Consider the following 24,615-nt stretch of genomic DNA (forward strand, 5'->3'; position numbering starts at 1 on the left):
AGCCGGAGCTTATCTTTTACTTGATAGGTGTTCAAAGCTCAGCATTGTTAAGGGATTGGAAGCTCTTCAAAGGAAGAGTTACTGGCATTGGGAATCTTTAGGATTGACTCAGATCCCAGAAACAGTGGGGTCACTCTAGAGCTATCTCAGCAGCGATTCAGATGTCCAATACCCCAGAGCTCCCCGTCCGGGCGGCCAGTAGGCACAGCCTGGCGCCAAATGGCGCACTGGCCGCCCTGGCCCAGCCCGCCATGAGCCATGGGCACATGGCGGACTGGGTTCGGGATCCGAGCTAGACGTCCTCTCCCGCAGCCCTCGGCTCGCCTCTGGCAGCCGGAAGTTAAATCCTGCAGGCCCGAGGTTGCGCCCCTCCCCAATCCCGTTCACCCACCACCCAATGAGGGTGTTGGGTGGGTCCCGGACATGCCCAGTCACGGAGGCCTCCCCCCTCGGCGTACTCACCCCAGAAGGAAGCAGGCCGCACCCAGGCATGTCCGGGCCCAGCCCGCCATGAGCCATGGGCACATGGCGGACTGGGTTCGGGATCCGAGCTAGACGTCCTCTCCCGCAGCCCTCGGCTCGCCTCTGGCAGCCGGAAGTTAAATCCTGCAGGCCCGAGGTTGCGCCCCTCCCCAATCCCGTTCACCCACCACCCAATGAGGGTGTTGGGTGGGTCCCGGACATGCCCAGTCACGGAGGCCTCCCCCCTCGGCGTACTCACCCCAGAAGGAAGCAGGTCGCACCCAGGCATGTCCGGGCCCAGCCCGCCATGAGCCATGGGCACATGGCGGACTGGGTTCGGGATCCGAGCTAGACGTCCTCTCCCGCAGCCCTCGGCTCGCCTCTGGCAGCCGGAAGTTAAATCCTGCAGGCCCGAGGTTGCGCCCCTCCCCAATCCCGTTCACCCACCACCCAATGAGGGTGTTGGGTGGGTCCCGGACATGCCCAGTCACGGAGGCCTCCCCCCTCGGCGTACTCACCCCAGAAGGAAGCAGGCCGCACCCAGGCATGTCCGGGCCCAGCCCGCCATGAGCCATGGGCACATGGCGGACTGGGTTCGGGATCCGAGCTAGACGTCCTCTCCCGCAGCCCTCGGCTCGCCTCTCTATACAATTTTTGCCCCATAATTTGATGTACTACTTTCCAGTAATGTTAATGAGTTTTCAGAATGCATACTCTTGTGACTTACTTAAAATGTTAATAATTCACCCAAACAAGGGGCTTTCTCTAAAATATGTACAGATTCAAAAAAGCTGAACTGTCTATGAAAGGAAGAAGGAGATGAGTTTGGAATGTGAAGACGAAAAGGGGCACGGCAGCCTGCACTCTGTTCTTTCTTTTCTGTCTTATTTTCTTTACTAAGTATGGTTGACTTGGACTCTTCCTCTTCATCCCACATTCTGTATGAGCTTACAGAGGATGGTGGGATGTGATAAAGTGAAATTCATGCATTGAACTTTGTATAGTTGACACAAAATTTAAAACAAACTTTAATACTGTCATGTAACAATTTAATAACAAATGTCAAAATAAGCAAAGCTCAATAAAGTGATATTAAATAAAAAAAAGGAAAAACAAATTTAATGCCTTCTAAAGTATGCTGGCATACCATGCTGGAAAAAATAACTTCAGTTTTTTTCTCTTTATTTTCAGAGAGCGAAACCTTTCTAAATGTTCCTCATCATTAAAAAAGCTGAAAAAGAAGTCAGAAGGGGAACTGTCGTGTTCCAAGGAGAATTGCCCGTCTTTAGTTACAAAGATGAATTTTCATAAGACTAATCTGAAAGGTATTCCAAATCTCTAATTTATGCTAAGAAGTTTAGATGGTCATAGTGCCTGCAAGTTTCACACACTTCCCTGATGAACACTTCAATATTGGACTAAATTCAGGATACCTTCCTGGGTAACTGTCATCTGGACAAAGAATGCGATTGTCTAGTACCCAGTAGAGTGGAGCATTCCTTCCTTTCTTTTCTCCCCTGCCTTTCCAAACACTGAATTCGAAGGAGCACTTAACTGAGCTCATTCCAGACTTGCCCGCCTTACTTTTCTATTCCACTTCAACCTGCACTGCTTAGAGTGTCTTCTGATTTGAAAGTATAATTCTGTCTTCATCTCTTTCAGTCCTAGACATGCTGTGAACAAAGAATGAGGAGTAGGCTATGTTACATAGCTGTGTTAGGCATATGGACTCTTTTCTTCTAGGCAGTGAGCCCAGACTATGAAATGTGTTTGGCTTTTGGTTCTAACTATACTGGAACTTAAGCACCTAAACGAGGGAATAGCAAAAATCCTGTTGTAATAATTCACTGTGGCAGTTCTTCTACTTTGATACCTCTTAACTTGCAAATATAAATTATACTCCAGGAGGCAATACCTGGCCAGAATAAAATGCTGAGTCTCTTTTGTTTATGACCCAAAGCATGCTTCTGATACAAATAATAACATCATGACTGTTGAGGAAAATATGACAGTCAGCTCCTACCTTTCGGCGTGATGTAAGTTCATAATTGTGTATCACAAATCCAAAATAATTGCCCGTGTGGCTCAAAATATGGAAAATGTATTAGAACTCAGATATTAACTCTACGAGTCAGCATTCTTTTTCTTTGCTTTATTGTTTCACAAAGTAAAATGAATATGAATGACTTTAGACAACAGCAGAAGGAACTGAGAGAGGAAGAGAATTGAGAAATAGAGAAAAGCTGCAAAAGCTTTTCCAGGCATGTGAAGGAAATGCTTTGCTAGAAGGTACAGAGATCATGTATAAAAACGTGCTACTCAGTATTTTCTAGCAGGAGGAAGAACTGATTCAGTATTTCATCTTGGTTCTTAAGCCATCATCAGTGTTTTTGTTTTTTTAATTCTTTTTACACAAGATTGTTACTTATATCCTATTAATTTGGTTGTACCAGAGATAAGTAAAGATAATTTTAGCTAGCAGATACTAATTGCTTCCCTCCTAGCAAAAGACTACTTTTGTTCAGCTGGGAATGATACGAGGAATTTTTTTCTGGGAGAAAAGAGGGAGTGTGTGTGTGTGTACGTACGTGTAGTATGTTTATATTAAGAATCCTCCATTTCTCCCTCTCTGAGCTGCTGTAGCCAAGCCAGACAGCCTATTGAAAAGCAGCAAACCATCTGTTAATGGATTTGAAGTTCTGAATTATACTTGAGTGTGTAGAGGCACTCGTGCTTAGCCAGAAACATTCATTTGAATTAAGCTATAAATGCAGCATAAAAAAGAGCCATACATTTAACGCAGGTTCATGAATAAATTTAAGAGAGGGCAATTGCACTCTAAACTTTTATTGCTCAAAACCCAGTATTTTTGGTGTGCTGTGATCATTTGGGGGTTTTATAGCAGGATGAAAGCTTTAAACCTTGAACTAGGGGGAGACAAAGCCTGTATTAACCCTTTTACTCTAGAATTTCATTGCTGAACTGCTGGTAGAACAGAAGCTCTCTGGAGTACTGGGGTTCCTTCCCAACCCCCCACCCCCTTTTTAATGCAGGAGATGTTTAAACTAGTGAAAAGGAAAACTCAATAAATAATTTTCTGGCATGGGGCCAGATCTCCTAGTTCGTGCCCTTTGATTATTTTCTTTAGTTGATATCTTCTCTGGAATAAGTATCAATTTTGTATGGCAGGAGAAACAGCCCTGCATAGAGCTTGCATAAATAACCAGGTGGAGAAATTGATTCTTCTTCTGTCCTTGCCAGGAATCGACATCAATGTTAAAGGTAAGTTCTAAATCTTTTTGGTCTAACCCAGTGCCTTAATATTTGTGATTTTAAATAGTTTTATGTCACATTAAGAAAAATTGTTTAATTTACCTAAAATATCTTTAAAATAGTGACATTGGCAAAACCAAGAAATTAATCAATTCATAGCTAAGGATACAGAACCATTTTTGTGCCTATATTTGATTATATCCCATCATTAATATTTTTAAATTTCTTATTTAATTTTTCTTACAAGTAAACATGTCACATGCTAGACATTTTTTGAAATACTTTTTTTAAAAAGTATATGTATATGGAATAACCAGAAGGTCAAACCGATGAGAGAAGTCACACATTAATACTTGACTACAGAAGTCCTACTTCTGCTGTTTTAAAACTTGCCTTGATTTCTAATTTAGACAATGCTGGCTGGACGCCTTTGCATGAAGCGTGTAACTATGGCAACACAGTGTGTGTCCAGGAAATTTTGCAACGTTGTCCAGAGGTAGATCTGCTCACTCAAGTGGACGGAGTGACTCCTTTGCATGATGCACTGTCAAACGGGCACGTGGAAATTGGCAAGCTGCTACTACAGCATGGGGGTGAGTGCATTTATGCTAAATGGATTTTGATAAATTATCCAGTTTTTTGATGAATCCTTCAGAGGTACATAGCATTTTTATATTTAAAATCTGTAAGAAAAGATGCCTTTATTTGTTATTACTGAGCAAATAAAGAGGAAAAGCCTCCTAAAATGTAAACACCTTTTATTAGTAGGGGTAAAAGCCTTTTTATAATATCTACATATATATATACACACACACATAATTAAATATATATATATGTATGTGTTGTTAAACCTGTTTAGCTTCCTGTGTGAGAGTATATTTTTAATAGGGTGGGCTGGTTTTACATAGTAATCCTTTTATTTCAAGTGTGTAATATCTTTGTGAACCAGTCATTTCTGAAAGCTTATTAATAGATGGATATAAATGTTTAGTTGTGATTACTGAGATTTCTTCGCTCTTGTTTCATTTCCTGTGCATGGCTCTAACTCAGTCTTATTTTTATGAGTCATTTCTTTACAGACTATAAAAAAAGATACCCTAGAATATTTTTCTTCATTCACATTTTGCTATCAATTGAGTTAAGCTGGCAGGAGGTAGTAACTATTGTCTAGGAGTTTTGTGGAAGATGTACCTTAAGCTTAATTCTTGACTTTCAGCAAGCCCTTTTCTTTTCTGTCATATTCTTCTTACATCTGAACTGAATAATATAAATTTTACATCAAAATGTTCAAAACTGACATGAGTTTTAAAGAAAGACAAAAGAAAAGTGACGACTAGCTTAAAACACAGAGACCTGAATAAATTTTCAGTGCCTTTATTTGTACTGATTCTTATAATTTCACATGACTTTATCACATAATTAAAGCATTTGTGTGTACAAACAAAAAGCCTGTTTTGTTTAGATGTGTCGTTTGCTCTCAGTGTATCTGTGGAAGGTCATGCCGCATGAAGCACTGCGCCAAAGGACAGTTGCTCATTTTTGGGCTTCTCCTGCCCCCTAAAGGCCTTGCTCGGTGTGTGTGTCGTCCTGACACCATTTCATAATCAATATGTTCTTTTTCAATATTGTATGTTCACTAAACCATAATGTTTGGCACTCAGCTATGTACCTGACATGCAAGTCAGCGTCTAGTGTTGCTTTATCTGGGGATAAATGTTGCTAAAGGTGTTAGTTCAGCTCTTTGTGTAGTATGGCATTTTACCAACTGTGGGGAATTTTTTCTCTAGGGTCCCTAGTGAAGAATAGAAAAAAATGAAATCTTTGTCCTAGGAGGGGAAATCTTACACTTGCATTTACCAGTGTGGGAAAACAGACTTATTCTGACCTTAGTCACATTCTAGGTTTGGACCTATTAAATGGTTTTACATTATCATTGTAGTAATTGCAATACTTACGCATTAGAGGCCATTTACTCTTGAGATCAGTAATTCTAGGAATTTATTTCCAAAGCCTTTTTTACTTTTGGCATATTCTATCCACAATTTTATCTTTAAGTATTTTAGAACTTTATTTTTTTTTTAAGATTTTATTATTATTGGAAAGCCGGATATACAGAGAGGAGGAGAGACAGAGAGGAAGATCTTCCATCTGATGTTTCACTCCCCAAGTGAGCCGCAACGGGCCGGTGCACGCCGATCCGAAGCCGGGAACCTGGAACCTCTTCCGGTTTCCCTCACGGGTGCAGGGTCCCAAAGTATTGGGCCGTCCTCAACTGCCTTCCCAGGCCACAAGCAGGGAGCTGGATGGGAAGTGGAGCTGCCGGGATTAGAACCGGCGCCCATATGGGCTCCCGGGGCGTGCAAGGTGAGGACTTTAGCCACTAGGCCACGCTGCCGGGCCCTAGAACTTTATTTTTTAAGACTTATTCGTTTACCTATTTTAAAGGCAAAGTGATCTGTTACACCACAACACTAACCTGGAAAGGAAACTAATTTTGATTCAGAATTTTTTCTGAAAATTACTTAAAAATGCATTTATCATCAGTAGTTAATATTTCTATTACATGCATTTTAGATATAGGACACAGTTTATGCCTGACTAGTGTCCATGCAGTTATAATCTGTTCTCTTTCTCTGACAGTATTATCTGTGTTACGACCCTGCTAGTGCTGAAACCTTTATAAGCCATGTAACGTATTTACTGCCAGGCGTGTAAGTAGTTTAAGACTTCACTGACAGAAGTGCAAGTGCTGTTAGACTTGGCAGTGCGCTTGCCCTCTCACACGCTTCACTCCTTAGGTGATGAACTCTTCAGTACGTTCCAAGTAAGGGGTTCAATGGCTTTCGGTAGAACAGATGGGTGAGACCTGATATTTTTAATGAATTACTTGTACCAAAAATTGAATATAAGCCTTTGCAGTCTTGTCACTGCCAGATCTGCTCAGCAGTGGAGCAGGGTACCCAGCACTTTTTCCTGGGGGTGATGTTCTGACAAGGCGCATGTATAGAATGTATGCTCTTAATTTCTTCTGGGAACCCTTAACTGCTTGGTTTAACACAGCAGCTGATGAAGTTTTATAAAAGCTTTTCTTGCCCTAAAAACTATTTAAGGCATGAGCATTTAGGCAGACCTCTTTGCACAATTAACTAGAATGTTACTTTGGATGCACCTGTGTATGGCACTGAATATGTATATATGTTATCCATGGCAACATGAATTAGTGCAAACTGTGATTGTAAACAGAACCCTCAACCTTTTGGGGGTCATGTGGGTGAAGGAAAGAAAACAGCTGTTAAATTGCTAAGATACAAATGTCCTGACATGCAGCATTTCCTTTGTTATAGGCGCAGTGCTGTTACAACAGAGGAACTCTAAAGGAGAGCTGCCCTTGGATCACGTGATATCCACGCAAGTCAAGGAAGAGCTGTTCGCTGTGACAAAGATTGAAGACACAGTGGAGAACTTCCACGCCCAGGCAGAGAAACATTTTCACCACCAGCAACTTGAATTTGGTTCATTTTTACTTAGTAGGATGTTGCTAAACTTTTGTTCAATTTTTGATTTGTCTGCAGAGTTCATGTTAGCTTTCAAAGGGTTAACTCATCTGAATGAACTGCTTATGCCTTATAAAAGTTATAAAGAATCGACCAGTGCTCATACCGACTGGTTGTTAGATCTTTATGCTAGAAACATAAAGACACTGCAGAAGCTCCCAAATATTCTCAAGGAACTTCCTGAGAATTTGAGAGCATGTCCTGGAGTACACACCGAGGCCTTATTGGTGACCTTGGAAATGATGTGTCGATCAGTCACTGAGTTTTCATGATCATGCCAAAAAGTATGAGGCAATGTTCTAAAACTACTAAACTTGCTTTGTTGTCTGTTATGGACTACATAGCATATTAACCAATAATTTATTTATTGACAGACTGTATAGCTTTACTAAATCTTAAAAGCACTTCAAGCACTTCTGCAAAACTATTATAGGCATTTTTTTTTTTTTCCGGTGTGTGGGATTTGACCCAAAAGTAAAAATACTTTTGTTTGATACACTGCTGTTATTATCTCTTTAACTTTTTTGTTATGAAAATGATCTTATTTATCTATTTGTTATGTATACAAAATTTTTTTTTTCAAATCAAAATGTCCTCTTCTAGGTGACCTAGGTGTTAGAATCATGGTAAGGGTATTCATACATATTGTGTCTATAAGCGTGTCACTCTGTTTCTTTATAGATGTTTGGACTAAAATATACATTTTGAGTTCTGTGTATTTCTAAAATAAACATTTCTAAAATTTATGTTAATACTCTTGGATTTTAAATGCATAGAATATACAGTCTAATGAGTCAGTCATTTGAATTTTTTTTTTTATTTTAACAATGGCAGTACAAAATATATCACTGCTCCCTGTAACCAGTACCTGTGAGTGAGAACAAGATTGCATAACAGCATTGTAAGTATTAAGATTCTAGATCTCATTTAAGTAATAGATTTGGAACTATATAAAATCTTGCTGTGTGGTATAAATTTAGAGTGTAATGCTTCAGTTTATAGTTTTTTCCTAATAGCAGTTTATAATAGAGCTGAAAGCGTATGGATATCAGCCTCTTTTGAAATTGGAGTTGCTTTGCTTTGGGAGTAAGTTACATTGTGATACAGCTGGAAAGGAAACATTAAAACTTCCATTTAGCTTTTATGTAACCAATGTTAGATCACATTACAACAATTAATCTGAAGAAGTACAATTAAATTTTATCTTGATAATCAGCCTTTTGACAAGATCCAAATGCTCAGGCATCATATTGCTAGGTTTATATATAAATTGAAAGTTGATATAATAGTATGCCAGCCAAGAATAAAAATCAAGGTTTTTTTTTTCTTTGCCTGTTTTCTAATAACAAACTTTCTACACATTTCTCAGCTATTGATTGCTTCTGTTAGGCTTCCAAATCTAACTTCATGCACATACCTTTTTTTTCTTAATCTGCCGAAGTATCAAAAAAAAAACAAACGTGATTTACTGCAAAATATCTAAAGGATTTGAAAATACTCAGGAAGTGAAATACTTCCCCAACAGTGAATAAAAGCATTGTTATGCCAGAGCACCTGTGATAATTGCTCAGTAAACTAAAGTGAAGAATGTAGGTTTCAACACCAGACAGTGTCGAATCTTTTCCAGGTTTTTAATAACTAAATTACAAGGTGAATTCTCTCTTAGCTTTGGTTTTCTTCAGGTGGAGGATAGCAGCAGGTATTCTTGCCACAGCAGAGTAAATTGGCTAATCCCATTGTATGGCACTTAATAGTGTTTCTTTGCTACTTCTTACTTCCTCCTGAGTATAAGAAACCATTTAAACCAAAAGTGAAAATAGTAATTACTTTCTAAAGCATGAGTTTGAGTTTTAACAAAAAGTTTTATAACTTAGATATTCAGAAAAAGTGTTTAGTTGTGTTTAGTGTTAATATTTCATAATGGTTGTATGAGGACAAGTAGTATAAAACACTTAAATAGCCATGAGGTCTCAGAAGTTTTATAGTTCCTCAGAAGTCCAGTTTGGCATACATAGGCTACTGTCTTTCCTGAATTAACAATAATATAAATGGGAATTTAAACCTGCAAGGGAAAAAAAAAAAAAAACTTAAGTACTCTATTGATCCTAGAATGTACCAGTCTTCTTAAATTGTAAAAAGAAATTTAAAAAGTAATTGTCTTAAACAAGCATTAAAACTAGAAAATAAAGAAAGTCTAATACAATTCAGTTGTTTTAATTCCCAGCTTTTAAGCTGGACACTTCTCCAAGTTGCCATTGAAGACGAGACTGAATAATGCTATTCATCACTAGGCCAGATTTGGCATCATAGTTCCTTGTAATTGTTTAGGGGGAAATGCTTAAATTAAAAAGCTTTTCTCCAGGTAGTGTTTACAGGTCAACGATTCTCTTTGAAGTTGTCATCTACATCATTAATTTTTAATTTTCCTAGCAGGATGGTCCAGTTATATGCCTTTTCTGCCATTTCACCAACTCCAAAATGACCAGAAAACATTTTTCTTACATCAATAATATAAGCAATTACTCAACAATTGTAAATTCTTCATTTTTTGATAAATGAAAACCTTACCAAGTACCAGGTGGCATGTTTGACAGGGGTTGAAAGAAGGAAAGGATTACAGGCTGGGAAGGAGGGCTAGGCTTACATGATTTGGAGTTTTATTGTTTTAATATATGCTCTTGGGAAAAAAATCAGCCATACCGTGAATCTTAAATTTGCTTAATAACTGGCTTTGGCGTTTAAAAGTAAATAATCTAATAGTCTAATCCTTTGATCAGTGTTTTTACAGTGGATAACACGACGGTTCTGTTTTTTCACTCTTTGTGAACAAATATGTAGTCTTTAAGATACATACCTTAATGCTAAGAAACTTCACATAGACTCCAGAAAACCCTTGCCATCTTCCTGTTTACTGTTTTAGAAAGTTAATTAAATGAACACCCACATGTGAAAAGTTTGGGTGGAATGTGCCATCCTTATGCCTTCCTCCGCCTTCCCAGCTCAGTGATGAACTTGATGAGAGCCTGTCAGTGTTGCTCCTTAATCAGGAGAAAGAGGTCATCTTTGAGTGACATGAGGCACTCTTTCCCTCAGGCATTTATCGCCCGTACCTTTCACACCATTAGCACATCCGGCTGAAGTGGAACTTGCAAAAGCTTGGAATGATAATTGTTTTTATAACAAATGTGGATTGAGTTAGAAAGGTCAGAGATGGCATTACTGGAATTAGGCTGTGCCTGGTGATGCCAAAGCTGCATACATGCAATAGTTAACTAGTCCTTGTAAATCATATTATGTTATCTAGAAATCCATCTTGTAGGTTAAAGTCAGTGGTTCTGGAAGGACTCACACTGGTGGCTGCTTGCTCTGGTACAGATGTAGAAATGATTAGATCATAAATTAATCAGAAGGGGTTTTTTTATTATTGTTCTTGGTCCCAAGCATAGATCTTTCAAGGTACTGCTAATTCTGCTCAAGAATGTAAATGTCTCAGGATACTTTTATCTTGCTTAGTCATTAAATGTTTAAAAAGAATTTGCCATCTCAAAGTAAATGCTGATTTTACAGAACATCCAAAATAAGTCTAACTCATGCAAACTCAGTTTGTGGAAATGGCAAGCAACTTAAACCCATATCTGTCTTTGCTCTCTGAGATACTTGAATGTTTGACTTGTTCGAGTGGGCAAAAACATTCTGTTAAATTGTTTTGAAAATGTGTTAGGTTTCCCAAAGAAAAATTAAAATGATTAATTTTTTTTCACAGATACTCTCCTGTTGAGGAATATTTTCTGTTATATGCTGTTTGTATTATTTTGTAAACTTCAGTGCAGTTCATTTATGACAAATTGGAGGGGATTTTTGGTGTTTTTTTAAGTAAGTTTACATATAGTTTTAATATGCTTAACATTTTTTTAAAAAGGAAGTAGCACTCAGCAGTTAACACGATGGCTTTTTAAAAATGTTCTTCTCTTGAAACTCTCCCCTTTTTAAAACAAAATTTTGTTGAATTTTTTTCTCCTATGTTTCTAAGCTGTTTGTGAAATAAAAATCCAAGGAAAAAAGCTAATAATCAAATAGAAAAATATAATTGTATTGTACTATATGCGTGTATATATTTATATAAATACATATAAATAATACTTCCATTAGCAAACGTGGACCCCCAAACTGGCCATTACACAAGCATCTATAAATAGCTGTTTCCAATAAGCATTAAAACATTTCCTATGAAATTTTGGATTTTGTATAATGGCTCCCACATCTTTTTAGGATGTTGAACTCTGATATCACTAATTGTTTTTTTTTTTTTTTTCAGAGATTGTCTAAGTTGGATCAAGTGAACATTAATGCATAATGAGTGCCACACATCACAGATCACTGCTTTGGAACATACGATTTAGTTCGACAGTGCGTGTGAAGCATGTCTTGCACTTCCAGAAGGTAAGCTGCACTAAACTGAAAATCTGGAGTCCACTTTTGAGTTGACACCTATTGTACTGTCATTTGTCTTGAGAGTAAGTTGAAATTACCACTTTTCTGTCCCCATGTTGGAAAAACCATTCATCTTACAGTGGTGACAGATAAAAAGAACTTAGTTGGTTGTCAATGACTTCTCAAAGGTTAGATCAGAAATGGTTTGTGTCAAGACTCTTGATAACTTCCTAATGACCAAAATGGTTTGATTTACAATAGTTGTGTTTTGAAGACTGACTGTCTTGGCTGTCTTGACTTTATCCTAATGATGCATGTTTCTACTTGGCATCCTTTGCATTGCCTCTCTTTTAAGTTGTAGAGCTATAATTACAGAGCAATTAAAATATGTTTTCATTTTATCAAATCCTGTTAAGTACTCTGAAAACATAAAAGTAAAATTGTAACAGAAGAAAACTAGGTGAAAAGCTGAAGGGAAAACCAGGTCATAATCCCTTCAGGTTCACAGGGGTTCAAGGCCACCAGATGCTGTTTAATAAACTGAAGTGGAGGATAAAATCAGGCAGAATGCATATAGATATAGCCAATCTGAGAAGTAAAGGAAGGTTGCAAAAAAATGGCTTTTTAGAGATTTGTTCAGTGAAATTTTCTCAAAAAATAAAGAATAACAGATGGCACTTGTAATGGTGTCATCAGAAACAACAATGTTTTAAGTAATAATATTCAGTGCCTTCTTCAAGGTTACTTATCTGGATGTCTCATTTGTTATTTTCCTATCATTTTATTTTTTACACTCAATTCCAAAAAAGTGCTAAGTTGTTACCAAGGTATATTATTGAGAAAATAGACTGAAAAAGAGATGAAGATGTTAGAAGTGATTTTACTGGTCTCCTAAATATCATTTTCCTTCATTAATTTTTAGTTATTTCTTTAAAATGTAACTATGTAAGTGTAATTAAAAATTTCTCTAGATTGTGGTATTGACCACAAGATTCTAAAGAAATACATTGATAATAATGGTTGTATTTATATGACATGATTTACAATATTACTTTTCCAGTTGTCCAGCTTTTACATATTTGTGTATCACGTCAATAATCAATTTATTTTGAAAGTAACATTCTAAGTAAAATATGTAGACATTTTTCTAAAGTTGTGTTACTTAAATTGGCATCTGCTGAACTTTCAAAAGACAATTTTGCACCATTTTCTGTAATTAAAAATGTAATCAGTATCCTATTACTATAGATTTCAAATAAATTACAGTTGTTCTACATGTCCTTCCTTGAGAGGGAAACCGATTTAGGATTTTGCTGACAGGATTCTGTAGTGTTTGTTTTACATCACATTAAGGTGGATCCTTACCATTGCTGACCTAGAGAGTGGGTCCTATGGACTCTTCAGAAGTATTCTGAAATTGCTAAAGATTAAACTGCTTCATGTGGAGACCAGGTGGAGCCATGGTAACATGCCTTTACTTTCTGATTTCAGGAGTATTCATGAAATCTGAGGAATTATTTGTCCTCTAATGCATCTTTATGATCACAAACACAGGGTGAAACTGGTAAGATTAAATGATAGCTGAATTTATCAAAGGTTATACCTTAAATCCCTTTGAAGGGAATTCAGTGCTTTGTTACTAACTTTATCATGTTATCCGTCTGGAAAAAAATTATTTTAAAACTTACTATTTGGAACATTAATGCAGGTAACAAACATCCCTTTGGTGAAAGAATTGAGAGAATGTCTTGCCAGTGTGCTGCAGAATACGCTATCTATGAATACCAGGAAAATGGAGTCTTGTTCTGTTTTATATATTGCAACTCAAAACAATATACTTTTACAATTATGATCATTATATTCAGGCACACACATACACATGAGTATTTTTAAAAACTGCAATTGGCAATCAAAAGTTAAATTTTAGTGCAAAATATTTGAAATGCAGGCTTATGCCGGATCTTAAAATGTTCTTAAAACATGCCTGTTATGAAAAGAATGGATTTCAAAATTATGTACCAAAGTTTGAGTAATATTTTCCATAAACTTTATAAACTGATGTATTTGAAAGGCAGAGGGATCGCTCTTGTGTTTTGTTCCTCAAGTGGCCACCATGGCCAGAGCTGGGCAAGGCCCAGCCAGGAGCTCGGAGCTCCATCCTGCTCTCTCAGGACGGACGGAGGGCCCAAGCACTTTGACCATCCTCTCCTGCCTTCTCAGGTGCAGTGCCAGAAAGCTGCATCTCCAGCTGGCACTGTGCTTGCATCACGAGTTGGGGTTTAACTCACTGAAACACATGGCAACCCTTCCAGCAACTTTCAGAAACTGCCACGTAACTGATACCTACATGGTTTCTGTGGTTGTCTCAATTGTAGGGATAAAGTACATATTATTATAAAGTACATGTTATTTCTGAGGATATTTTTTCCCATGTATGTCCTGGAAAGAAATTTTAAAATTCATTGTTCAAGTTCCAACCTAAAATGGAGCACTAGCAGCAAAGTAGCTGCCTCTGTGTAAGAGGAAAATGACACACACTTTTGTAAAGCTTGCCTTAAGTCTTGGCACCAATAGATTTGCAGCATTTCAAAGTACATATATTTAGATGTCATGATTGTCACAACCACTACTGTCTGAGTGCATGTGTTCTAGTGGGAGTAGATTTCTGGTTCTCTGGTAGCTTTATTAAATGGGGGGGGGGGGTCTCTGAAATTGGAGCAGGTGACTGGCATGTGCTTCCCCTCACGCCCAGCTCTCTGTGTGATAATGCTTGGCTCTCGTCTCAGGAGTCTAGCAATGCCAAAGACAGGTAGGCTCCTTTCTTTGTGGATTTACCATCTCCTCCAGGACTTGGACCCTGACAACTTAAAACCCTCAACTTGACTCAAGTCATTTTGAAGTTCATCCTTGACTAGAAAGCGAAATTAAGCCTTCGTCGTCACTGTCCTCTTTCCTCACCAGGAGCAGCCGCAGTTCTACTTGGCTAGATCTCTGGAGCCCTTCACATCAGTTCCTTGTGAGAAGGTGATTTTCAGCATCACAGTCACTGATTTAGGTTGGTCATTCATTTTTTTCTGTTTTTTAAGGAATGTTGAAAAATCTACAGTGGGGGGAAATTGTTACAATTTCGACTTTGCTACATACTACAGATTTTGGCAGAGTTATTATCAAAACTGTGCTTTTTCCCCCTAAACAAAGCCTTCTGCCCAACACAGTAACACCATTAATTGACTAGCGCAGAACAGCAGTGCCATTTGGTTACTTTCTACAAAATGGAGTCACTAGTTTTCAGTGACATTTGGAGAGACAAAGAACCAGTACATAATTGTTGCTTGAAAAACCTGTATTTGCAAAAATACTGTTTGTGCATTTAGTAGACCGCTTTCTGTAAAAAGCTGAGAGAGAAACAGCAGGATCCCAATAAATTACAACTCACTTGAGACCAGTTACATATCTGATTGTTTTGTTTTTATTCTTAACCCAGATTCCCTTGGTAATGCATAAATACAGTCATTGAATTCCAGCATATCTGCATTGTGTTGTTGGATTCTACATTATGTGAAAACTTTGGACAGTTGATGGACTTCATTTGCATGATCTCTCATTTTCTGTATTCTTATGCCTCACGGATTCACTTGGTGAAACTACCATTATACAGTTTACCACTGAAGTAGCTGAAATGTAGGAACTGTTAGGAAAGAGAACTTTCATCAAAAGCAATGCATTTTTTTTCCCTTTCGAAAGTTATGCCAGTCACCTCAGGAAAAAGTGCAAATCTAAAGGAATGATGCTGTTGTATCATCTTTGTGCTCTTTTCATAGTTTTAATTCCTTTTCAACTGAGAGTTAGAAAAGGCTGATTGTAGTCACCCAGTCAAGCCATTGTACATGCGCATCTGTGCACATACACTCACACTGCATGTTTATTCATTTCACAGCACCTGAAGCTTTTTCAAAAGCGCAATGGTGAGTCTTTTCTGGCATTTCTGGATTAACTGCTGCTCTTTTTTATTTTAAGAGCTTAGTACAAAACTCAGCAACATCAACTTTTAGGATCATTTAACAAGTTTATAAACTGGAGTTACAGCCTCAATGTAATACGAATAGCAATTAGACTACTTCCACACATTGGAGACCTTTCCATAAAGAGATCAAAGTGAAAAAAAAAAGCTCTCTGTGGTCCTTGAGTGAAGGAGCCTAGCAGGGAACTTCTCTTCACTTTTAAATACAGAATTAAAAATCTTCCAGAATACACCTTCAGAAATCTGTCAGCTAATTTAACTTTCATTCTGTTTCAATTCTAGTTGTAATTTTAATAAGAGGTTACCAGTTTGACCACGGCTTAGGATATTAACTGGAAATTTCTACAAACTTATTCTGGAGCAGGACAAAAGTACTAAGTTCTTACAGGTGAGTACTGTTAATTGCACTTAAAAATAACATTAACTGCGACAGCTTAGAATGTGAATGATTTTTCTATATATACTAAGATACAATGTATTTATTGTTCAAATAGCTAGAGTGACATCAATATCTGAAGAGATTTTGAAACATTTATATTGTGAATCACAAAACCAATGCAAATTTGTCATGTCTTAAATAACTGAAATTTGGAGAGAGGTTCCATTTTCCATCTGTGAATCTAGTGTTTTCTAAATGCACTGCTTCCCCTCGCTATCATTTTCATACCTCAAGCTAGTCAGCCTCATTAAATGCTCACATCTCTGAAGGTATGGAGTTTTACGAACAGTCAAGGGTTCAGGAAAGGCCATGTTTGTTCAAACCACATGTGTCGGTCTTTAAACAAAACATCATTCATATGCATGCAGTCACTCATCTTTCCTGTCTGAACCACCTCTTACCCCACCCCCCAGAAAATAGATGATACTTAGAAAGGATTATTTCCTTTTGTGTTTAATAAGTGAATGTGTAGTCAACATTACCATTGACCTAAACATCTGAAATCTGATACAAGGAAACAAATTGGTCATCTGTGAATGGTTACTGTGCAGGCTGTACTCTGGAGGTAGGAGTAGACACTGTCGGGCAGAACATAAATCTCACATAACTCATCAGGAAACTTTCTATAGTAACATCAACTTTACGGAGAATTGTTTCAGCAACAGACAGTGATGATATGCGAATATGAGCATGTCATTTTAAACGTGATGCACTGGACAGCATACTGAGGTCATGGAAAGGGAATTTAATTGACATTCTTTCAAGCATACTGTATAAACAGATCAAAATAGTTCTAGTATAAGAAATAGTAATTTTAACAACATATCTCTAAAATAAAAATACTGTAAGAATCAGCTCTCATGAGATTAGGGACTCTTTGTCTAGAAAGAAAACTGTTTCAGCTTTCCCAGTGTAACCCCATCTTCACCCCATCCCAGTCTATTATTGTATAAAGTAGTGCAAAACATTGGCTGCAGCGATTTCCACCGAGTTGAATCCCCTACCAAGTCAGGGAAGTAAAACATTCTCACCAACTGAATTCTTTCTTTCTTCAGAGGTATGTTCCCTCCATGTGTCAGGGAGTTAGGTACAAAAACTACCCTAAGAGCCGGAAGTGCAATGTGTAAGTATGGATTCCATGGTAAGTAGTGAAACATTCTTAAAGGCACCCCCCCCCCCGCTCCCTAGTAAGCCGTTTATTGTACAAAAGTGTTCATGCATTCTTATCAACGATTTTTTTCATAAATGAATGTAATGAAACACTAGCATGTCACTGAGCACACTGCATTCTTTATGTTAAAATTCACATCAGTAACAAAAATCATGGTATGTATTAAAGCATTTCAGTAACCTGATGCGAAGGCAGATTATTTTTCTGTGAGAACACTTGAGTATTAACAAACCATTTTAGATGCACAAAGCTATATTTGACACAAAAGCTTAATGGATTTAGTTCACTCATTTTTGACAGCTGAACTGTGCTGCTAATTTGCTAAGTTGGTATGAATTAAAGTAAGTCATAGTTACAAAAATTCACATAGGCAATCACTATAAACCTGGCAGTATTTTGGTTGGATGGTCCTGTAGGCATTTTTTTTTTTTTTTTTAGACGGAATGCTGGAAGATTTGAAAGCTTCCTGTAGGATTTCAGAGTTGAAAATTCTCTTCAGGTGGGTGAGTGTACCTTCAAGCATTAGCTGAATTCAGCCTTGTCAGACCTATGTAGTTCACACATGAGTAGATACCAGTATCTAAAATCAAAAAAATCACACTGCATTGAAATACATCCATTTCATTTTTCAGGCTTTAGGATTTCCCCCCGCCGCTTTTGAAATATATAAAACATACGAAGCTGCAGTGGGCTACCTTTCAGGTAAAAAATAATCACATTTAAAATCAACATTTTTTTTTTAGTTAGAACACACTTGAGCATTTCATCTCATATTTTAGTTCTTCCACTTGCAATTAAACAAGTGTGCACCTTCAGTGCCAAGATTCTTAAATTAGTTTTTGCAGTGTGTTTTACTGTCCACAGCTAACAAAGCTTTCACACAGCCGTAGCTCAACCTTTATCGAATCTGTACAATGGAAATATATTTTCAAAGACATATGCCTTTGTGCACTATTTACAAATTCCCTCAATCGTGATAAAAAGACAAAATAAATAAAGGCAATGCTGTTGAGGCTGAAGGTTTTTCGTCTTCCCAGACAGATGCCGTGCTCCTCGGGCTGGGAGCTGGCTAGCCAAGAGTGTTTTTCTTCCTTTTACATGGGCTATGAGAAGGATCTGGTTTCAGTTCTTGGTATTGCACCTGTTCAAACAGAGTTCAGAGAAACTTGGTCAGGTGGCCATTTTCTGGCAAAGGAAGGAGAGACTGCTTGGGGGTGGAGGGAATGCTCAGCAACGAGTTATGTGGGATCTGCAGCTGGCTGCAGAACACAGAGAGACGGAGCGACAGTCAGGGAAATCCTGCTGGGAACCACTTGGATCCCTGAGTGAACATTGTGGTCTTCACATATCACATTTTTTAAAAAAAGCCACCTGGATCCGTTTGAAGGACTGCATGGCGATTCCTTCCAAGTTCCTATCTGTTTAGTGCAGTCATAATCTCCACCCAGCCATCTCTGCCGTCACATCAGGTGAGAACTCAATGAAAACAAAGGTAAAAAGGTAATTGCCGCTCTTCAGAAATCAGTTAATGGTTAAAGGCATTGATCTCCAAAGATTTCAAAGGTTTTTGAGTTGTGCCCAATCTTCAAAAAGCAACCAGTACCTCCCACCCCACCATACTCACTGATTTACTCTAAGATAAAGTGCTCTTCTATTAAATGTTCACTAATATATCTTACTTCCCCTTGTAATATTCCCACTTCTCAAGTCATGATGACTTCCTTTCAGAGACTGCTGAAATCCACACCTCCATGACAGCCCTGGTAAGTTCTTCATACAACCTAGCCTCGTGTTCCTGTTCATTATCAGTTGTTTGTAGATGACAGCCTAGGCATATTAGATTGCTGTGTGAGGAAATCTACACCCACAAGACGTTCAAACCATAATGGTAATAATAAAACATGCGATACATACCACTTGTACATCTGAAGGGACTCTGGAAAGGAAATCAAGTAGTTCGTTGTTATCAATTGCATATGGACTCCGAAGCTTTTTTGTAAATTTATTGATGCCTGAAAAATGATAGGTCAAGTATTAAACCGTAATTCTCGCAAAGGCATTAATAAATCTGACATTTAACTTGTGTCGTCCCTCAGGCTTCACTGAAGAAAGCAGTACACTCAACTTCTCCCCCTTCCTTCCCAGCAGGAAAGTCTATCCAGGAGACAAAGGGAGGTTCACTGGGAAGAATGACCAGAGTTTAAGAATTTTGAAACTTTGCTTTACTGTTTCACCTAAAAAAAAAACATTTCTTCTTGTGTTTTGGGATGGAGATTGGTAAAGCAGTAAATTTACTGGTTTCTTCCTTTCCTTCTTTTGGCGGTAGGAACTGCTGCTGTTAATGCAAACTAAATGTTTACGAGACAGGTGCTTGCTCTGGATTTTTTTCGAACATAACACAGGATTTGCATTAACTTTTAGGAAACTTGGCTTCTCTTCAGAAACTTTATTCCGAGTAAACTTCTGGAATCTTGATTTTGGACTTTGTCTCAACATGTAAGACCCAAAGACCTCTGAGTTTCATTTTTGTGGAATATTTCAGTAATCATGTAGCTTATTTCATTAGATGAAACAGGAAGCTCAGACACACTCTCTAAAATTACTTTTAAAAGTGAGGCCATGCAGGTTGCCCAGCCACATGTGAGCTTTGGGCTCCAGTGTCAGAGACCCTGGGGAAACACGGGAGGCTTGTCACCTATGGCAAGAAGAGAGGGCTGCACCAGTTCAAGGCAGGTAGGTTAAGAAGAGTGAGCTACCACCCACCAGCGTAGTTCCTTCAGTCAAACAGATCAGGGGAAGGGGTCAAAACAAGCACTTGACCAGACACTGGATAGGAGTCTGTAAAACGCAAGTGCTGTCTCCACGAACTGTAGAAATTGGGCAGTTTCTCATCAGAATGGTCACTATTTCACTTACCTCCTTAACAGGGTGTAACGATATAACAGGAAGGAGCACAAAAGGAAATAGCATTCTCAAAACTGGAGTGCTTGGAAACATCTACTCACAATGTCAGTGTATTTCTGACTACATCTGTGTGTGTGTGTGTGTGTAAACACATTTTTTGAAGTGAGGACCCGTTTGGGTTCTCTGTATTTAGTTTAGGTTTAGTGGTGTTAGTTGAATGCATGCACAGGTGAGTGAGTGGTAACCAAAGCATTTCTTTGTCACCCAGGAAGGTACTTCCAAAAATGTTCATGGAAAATGTGTACCATAAAAAAACTAAGCATGGATTTCATGGATTTCAGAATTTTCTGCACCAGATAAAGGTAGGTTTTAATTCCATTTCCCATGAACTCCTTGACAGTACCCTTGTGTATGTAAGTGTCATTATATGTCCTAGTTTTATTAGTCAATAAATCACAAACACCGAAAACCAGGAATTCTGTCAGGAGACAAATGCTGAAACTCCCCCCCCCCCCCCAGTGCTCAGTAACTGGTGTGCAGTATGACAGCTTTAAGAACCAGGTCCCCAAAATGAGAAAAGACAAAATAGGAAGAAAAAATATAGAAGAAACAAATCAGTAAGATGTGCCTTTATTGGCTTTTTGCAGGGGCATTCTTACTTGGTCCACATAAAACAGACATTTTATTCCTAAGAAGCTTGTAAATCCTGGGGACCTTTTCCTGAATTCTAAAGGTGACCTCTCAAGCAGGCACCATGTGTAACAGCACGTTTACATATTCCTCTACAAGATAAAGTATCACAGCCAAAACAAAACTCCGCGTTGTCCTGAATGCACCACATGGAGAGAAGCGCCTCTTATTTTCATCACTTAATAAGGACTATCAGAGTGGTATCTGGACACAGCTACACTGTGATATATGAGGAGTCCACACTACTACATGTTTATGGTATGATGGAGCCCATGGTGCCAGATAAGAAAAATGCATTTTGCAGGTAGACCTAAATCTTGAGACTATTGTTATTTTTAATGGACCTGTCTTTTCTCATCACAAAATAGCTTCATGTCCATAAATATAGAAACTACCGACAGTGTAACTCATGCTTTGAAAACAGTTTGGTTTCAGAAGCTAAGTGAGTTAAAAAAAAAAAAAAAAAAAAGCCGTGGCTTTACTTACCCCAGACAAGGACAATGTATCTCAGTGGAATGAAGTACAGGATGAGCGTGAACACACACAAGGCCACAATGGCCAGCCAGCTTAAGAATGGGACAGTCCAGTTGAAAGTACTGAATGAAAAATTGACACATCAGCAATTTCAAACACTTCATACCTTTTTCAAACAAATATTCAAATAAATGTGATGCTAACTTGAAACTGCATTTCTCTCTGGACTGGGATCCCGGTACAGTAAGCTACCAGAAGATAAAATCCAGAGCCCAAGTCAAAGGTAAGCGACTACACAGTCTAAATTAGCTGGTGCTGTGTTTGGGGGATTCCCTAGCTCAACAAGAGTTTGTTTTTACTGCCAAAGCTAAGACTCAGCCTTGTTTTCTACCAAGTTTTCCCAGCTAAATATCCCTGAACTTACTGTTCCTCTCTTCATCAATTTTTGATATTTCCCATGTTGGAAACCAAACTTCCCTAATAATTATCTGTAGAATACATGTATATATTTCTCTATATATATTCGAATACACACACATGCATTCTAGAAACACTCTGAATTTGAGAATTCCTTAGAAGACTGCTACCTACTCAGCTATGTTTCAGTTCATTGGAAATCAGGTAAAGGGGCGATGTAGTTAGCCTGCTGTCACAGCTGTTCTTCCAAGAAGGACATAGGTAGGGGAGGGTCAAACCTTAGCCCTACTGCTGTCCCTGTATGCCTGTGGGAAAGGAGAGTGTGGGGCCAGCTGCAGAGAACCGAGGGCTCTGTGGCTCAGCTGCCAGGGCTCGACACTACAGAGAGCCTGGCAGCGAACAAAGCACAGAGATGGGACCAGTGAACAGAAGTAGAAGGTCTGAGGCGACAGTACTATGCAGAGTGGAAGGAATTTATTCAGACAAAAGGTGTTACCGAAGATTTTTTTTTAATTATCTGGATAACTAGGGAAATGGACCGTGGGAAAATGATAATCATTTAAGGCTTTTTGTGCAGAAGTTCTGGTGTGAATTTCTGGTAGATTTGAAAAGAAACTGACAGACTTACACAGAAATTAGAAACATTGCACAGCACCTCCAGGGCTAAGCACATAAATGTAATAGCATGCATAGGCATGATGTTGCACTCTTGGAGACCCTCAGTGTTCAGCCACCAAAGAGGAACTATCAAAAGGTACTTCAGAAAGTCATGAAAAAGTGGAAATTTGATAAACTTTTTTTTGAAAACCATGCAGTTTTCCTAGTACACATCTTCCATGAACTCTATGAAGACCTCATGTATGTCAGCTCTATCCTTAGTAATGAAGACCCAGTTAGCAAATCGTATGTGACTATAGCCCTCCATTTTGCTGTGTAACATTGGAGTAACTCGTGTCAAGGAAGACTGGTTATGGTAACACGTTTATGATGTTAGTCAAGGTGGTATTAGTAGAGCTAAGAAAGAATGCAACGAGAAGGGCCCCCAAAACACATTAGAAAACCAGGGTAGTTAGTTCACTGTGGAGCCGCAGTGTTTTAAATTTATCTTAATCTCCACTAATGTTTGTTGTAGTCCTTTGGGGTGGGGTTTGTCCAGAGCAGTTTTGACCCCAAAAGATAACTCCTGAGAGATTTTCTTCCTCAGTGTAACACAAGAAAATTGTTCCTCAGCTGTTAAGCATGGCTTGCTTTTTTTGTTTCACTAGGTCAATTGTTTCCTAAAACTGTGTTCTGGTGGAAGAGCCAACATTGGGTCCATCTGGTGATCCTGTTTTCAGTAACCCTTGGGGTCTGGCTCGTTGTCTCCTCGTGGCCAGAGCGAGCATCCTGTAGCTGTCACCAGGTAAGGACGCATGCCTCCCTCCCTGATGGCCACCTGTGCTTCCCTTGTGTCTGCCTGCTTGCGGAGGGAACAGAAGGCTGAGGGTCTGCTTGCTTTCCCGTGGCTCAGTTCAGAGCCATCCATCACACTACCCCATGTGTGAGGGCACTGGCTCTTCCCTCAGAAAACCTTCCTTCTGGGCAGCCCCACTGAATGGCTCCCTGTGTTCTCTTTATTCCTGTTGGAAGGCTAAATGGCAAAGAATCCTCACCAGTGTAGCTGATGTTGGAAGAAAGAAAGGAAGAAAAAAGAGACCACCCTTTTCTATTTCCACACTCGACATTATGGAATCTAAATCTAGAGTATGATCTTACCCCAAAAAGAGATGCAATTCAAGGAAGTTCTGGAATGATTATTTAGTAACAAGATATGGTAATTATAGAAGCTTTTCATTTTGTGCTTAAAGATTGCTTCTGAATCTGTGTTCTGGATGATGTGACCCCAGGAGACTCGCTTTTGAATCCAAAAGATCGTTGTGGAGAAGAGAGGGCTGCTCTGAGATGCAGCCCTCAGGAGTTATCTTTTGGGGTCAAAACTGCCCTGGACAAACCCCACCCCAAAGGACTACAACAAACATTAGTGGAGATTAAGATAAATTTAAAACACTGCGGCTCCACAGTGAACTAACTACCCTGGTTTTCTAATGTGTTTTGGGGGCCCTTCTCGTTGCATTCTTTCTTAGCTCTACTAATACCACTTGGAGCCTATGCCATGTTTATGTACCTTAGCTCAGAGTGACACAAAATCCAGGTTTTCACAAGGCTGGTCCACTGCCAGAAGTTAGCCAGCCAGCCCCAGGTTTCCAGCCAGTACCCGTTCTTAGGCCTCCAGCCACCCAGAGTTACAGCAGGGCTTCCACCTTCTAGGCACTGGTTTGCTAGCCGGGCCTCAGAGCTAACTTGGGACGTGCTGGCAGGTATCAGCACCCGAGGAAGGGACAACGCCCAGTAGGAAAACGCCCTGAAGTTAGTGCTTCCATGAATAGGGTATGGAAGACAACAGAATATCCTTAGGAATGGAAATAGAGAGAGATGATGTACCAGTCTTCAAAAAGTCTGGTTGAATGCTGTATGGGAGCAAGGGAGAAGCTGTTCTAATGCAATAAAGTGGAAACTCAGCGACTCTGAAAACAGTAATACAAAGAAAATGCATTATCTCTTGTCACACGAAAGACACTGGACGAATGCCTCACACCTTTGGTTTAAATAATTTACTCCTTTCAAATTCTGTGTGTCCAAGTTTCTGAATCTGCAGGAAACTTTGGGTTATAAATAATAAATAAGGGCTAGATATGGAAAATAAAGCAAATTCACATATCTTTGGATGCACAGCATCCTT

General features: G+C 38.8%; 2 protein-coding genes and 1 long non-coding RNA gene across 14 annotated transcripts in view; 2 read left to right on the top strand and 1 right to left on the bottom strand.

Moving 5' to 3' along the window:
* The window catches only part of SLF1 (SMC5-SMC6 complex localization factor 1), a 64,671-nt gene extending 55,794 nt beyond the window's left edge, over nucleotides 1-8,877 (top strand). Inside the window, exons 18-21 of the mRNA XM_058656293.1 lie at nucleotides 1,654-1,787; nucleotides 3,652-3,744; nucleotides 4,146-4,328; nucleotides 7,080-8,877. Of these exons, the coding sequence (XP_058512276.1) occupies nucleotides 1,654-1,787; nucleotides 3,652-3,744; nucleotides 4,146-4,328; nucleotides 7,080-7,561 (892 nt within the window). The 3' untranslated portion in view covers nucleotides 7,562-8,877. The remainder of the gene's footprint in view (nucleotides 1-1,653; nucleotides 1,788-3,651; nucleotides 3,745-4,145; nucleotides 4,329-7,079) is intronic.
* An 8,175-nt stretch (nucleotides 8,878-17,052) lies between these two features.
* Nucleotides 17,053-18,980, top strand: LOC131478179 (uncharacterized). Its single transcript, XR_009244338.1, has 3 exons — nucleotides 17,053-17,303; nucleotides 17,790-17,850; nucleotides 18,778-18,980. It is a non-coding gene; the product is annotated as an uncharacterized LOC131478179 (long non-coding RNA).
* The window catches only part of MCTP1 (multiple C2 and transmembrane domain containing 1), a 425,601-nt gene continuing 418,651 nt past the window's right edge, over nucleotides 17,666-24,615 (bottom strand). For all 12 annotated transcript variants that reach the window (XM_058656258.1, XM_058656260.1, XM_058656255.1 and 9 more), the window contains 3 exons: nucleotides 21,432-21,541; nucleotides 19,266-19,363; nucleotides 17,666-18,492 (listed from right to left, as the gene is read on the bottom strand). In XM_058656258.1, coding sequence (XP_058512241.1) covers nucleotides 18,421-18,492; nucleotides 19,266-19,363; nucleotides 21,432-21,541 — 280 coding nt within the window. In that variant the 3' untranslated portion in view covers nucleotides 17,666-18,420. The remainder of the gene's footprint in view (nucleotides 18,493-19,265; nucleotides 19,364-21,431; nucleotides 21,542-24,615) is intronic.

This window comes from Ochotona princeps, chromosome 28 (genome assembly GCF_030435755.1).
Source record: "Ochotona princeps isolate mOchPri1 chromosome 28, mOchPri1.hap1, whole genome shotgun sequence".
Taxonomy (NCBI): domain Eukaryota; kingdom Metazoa; phylum Chordata; class Mammalia; order Lagomorpha; family Ochotonidae; genus Ochotona; species Ochotona princeps.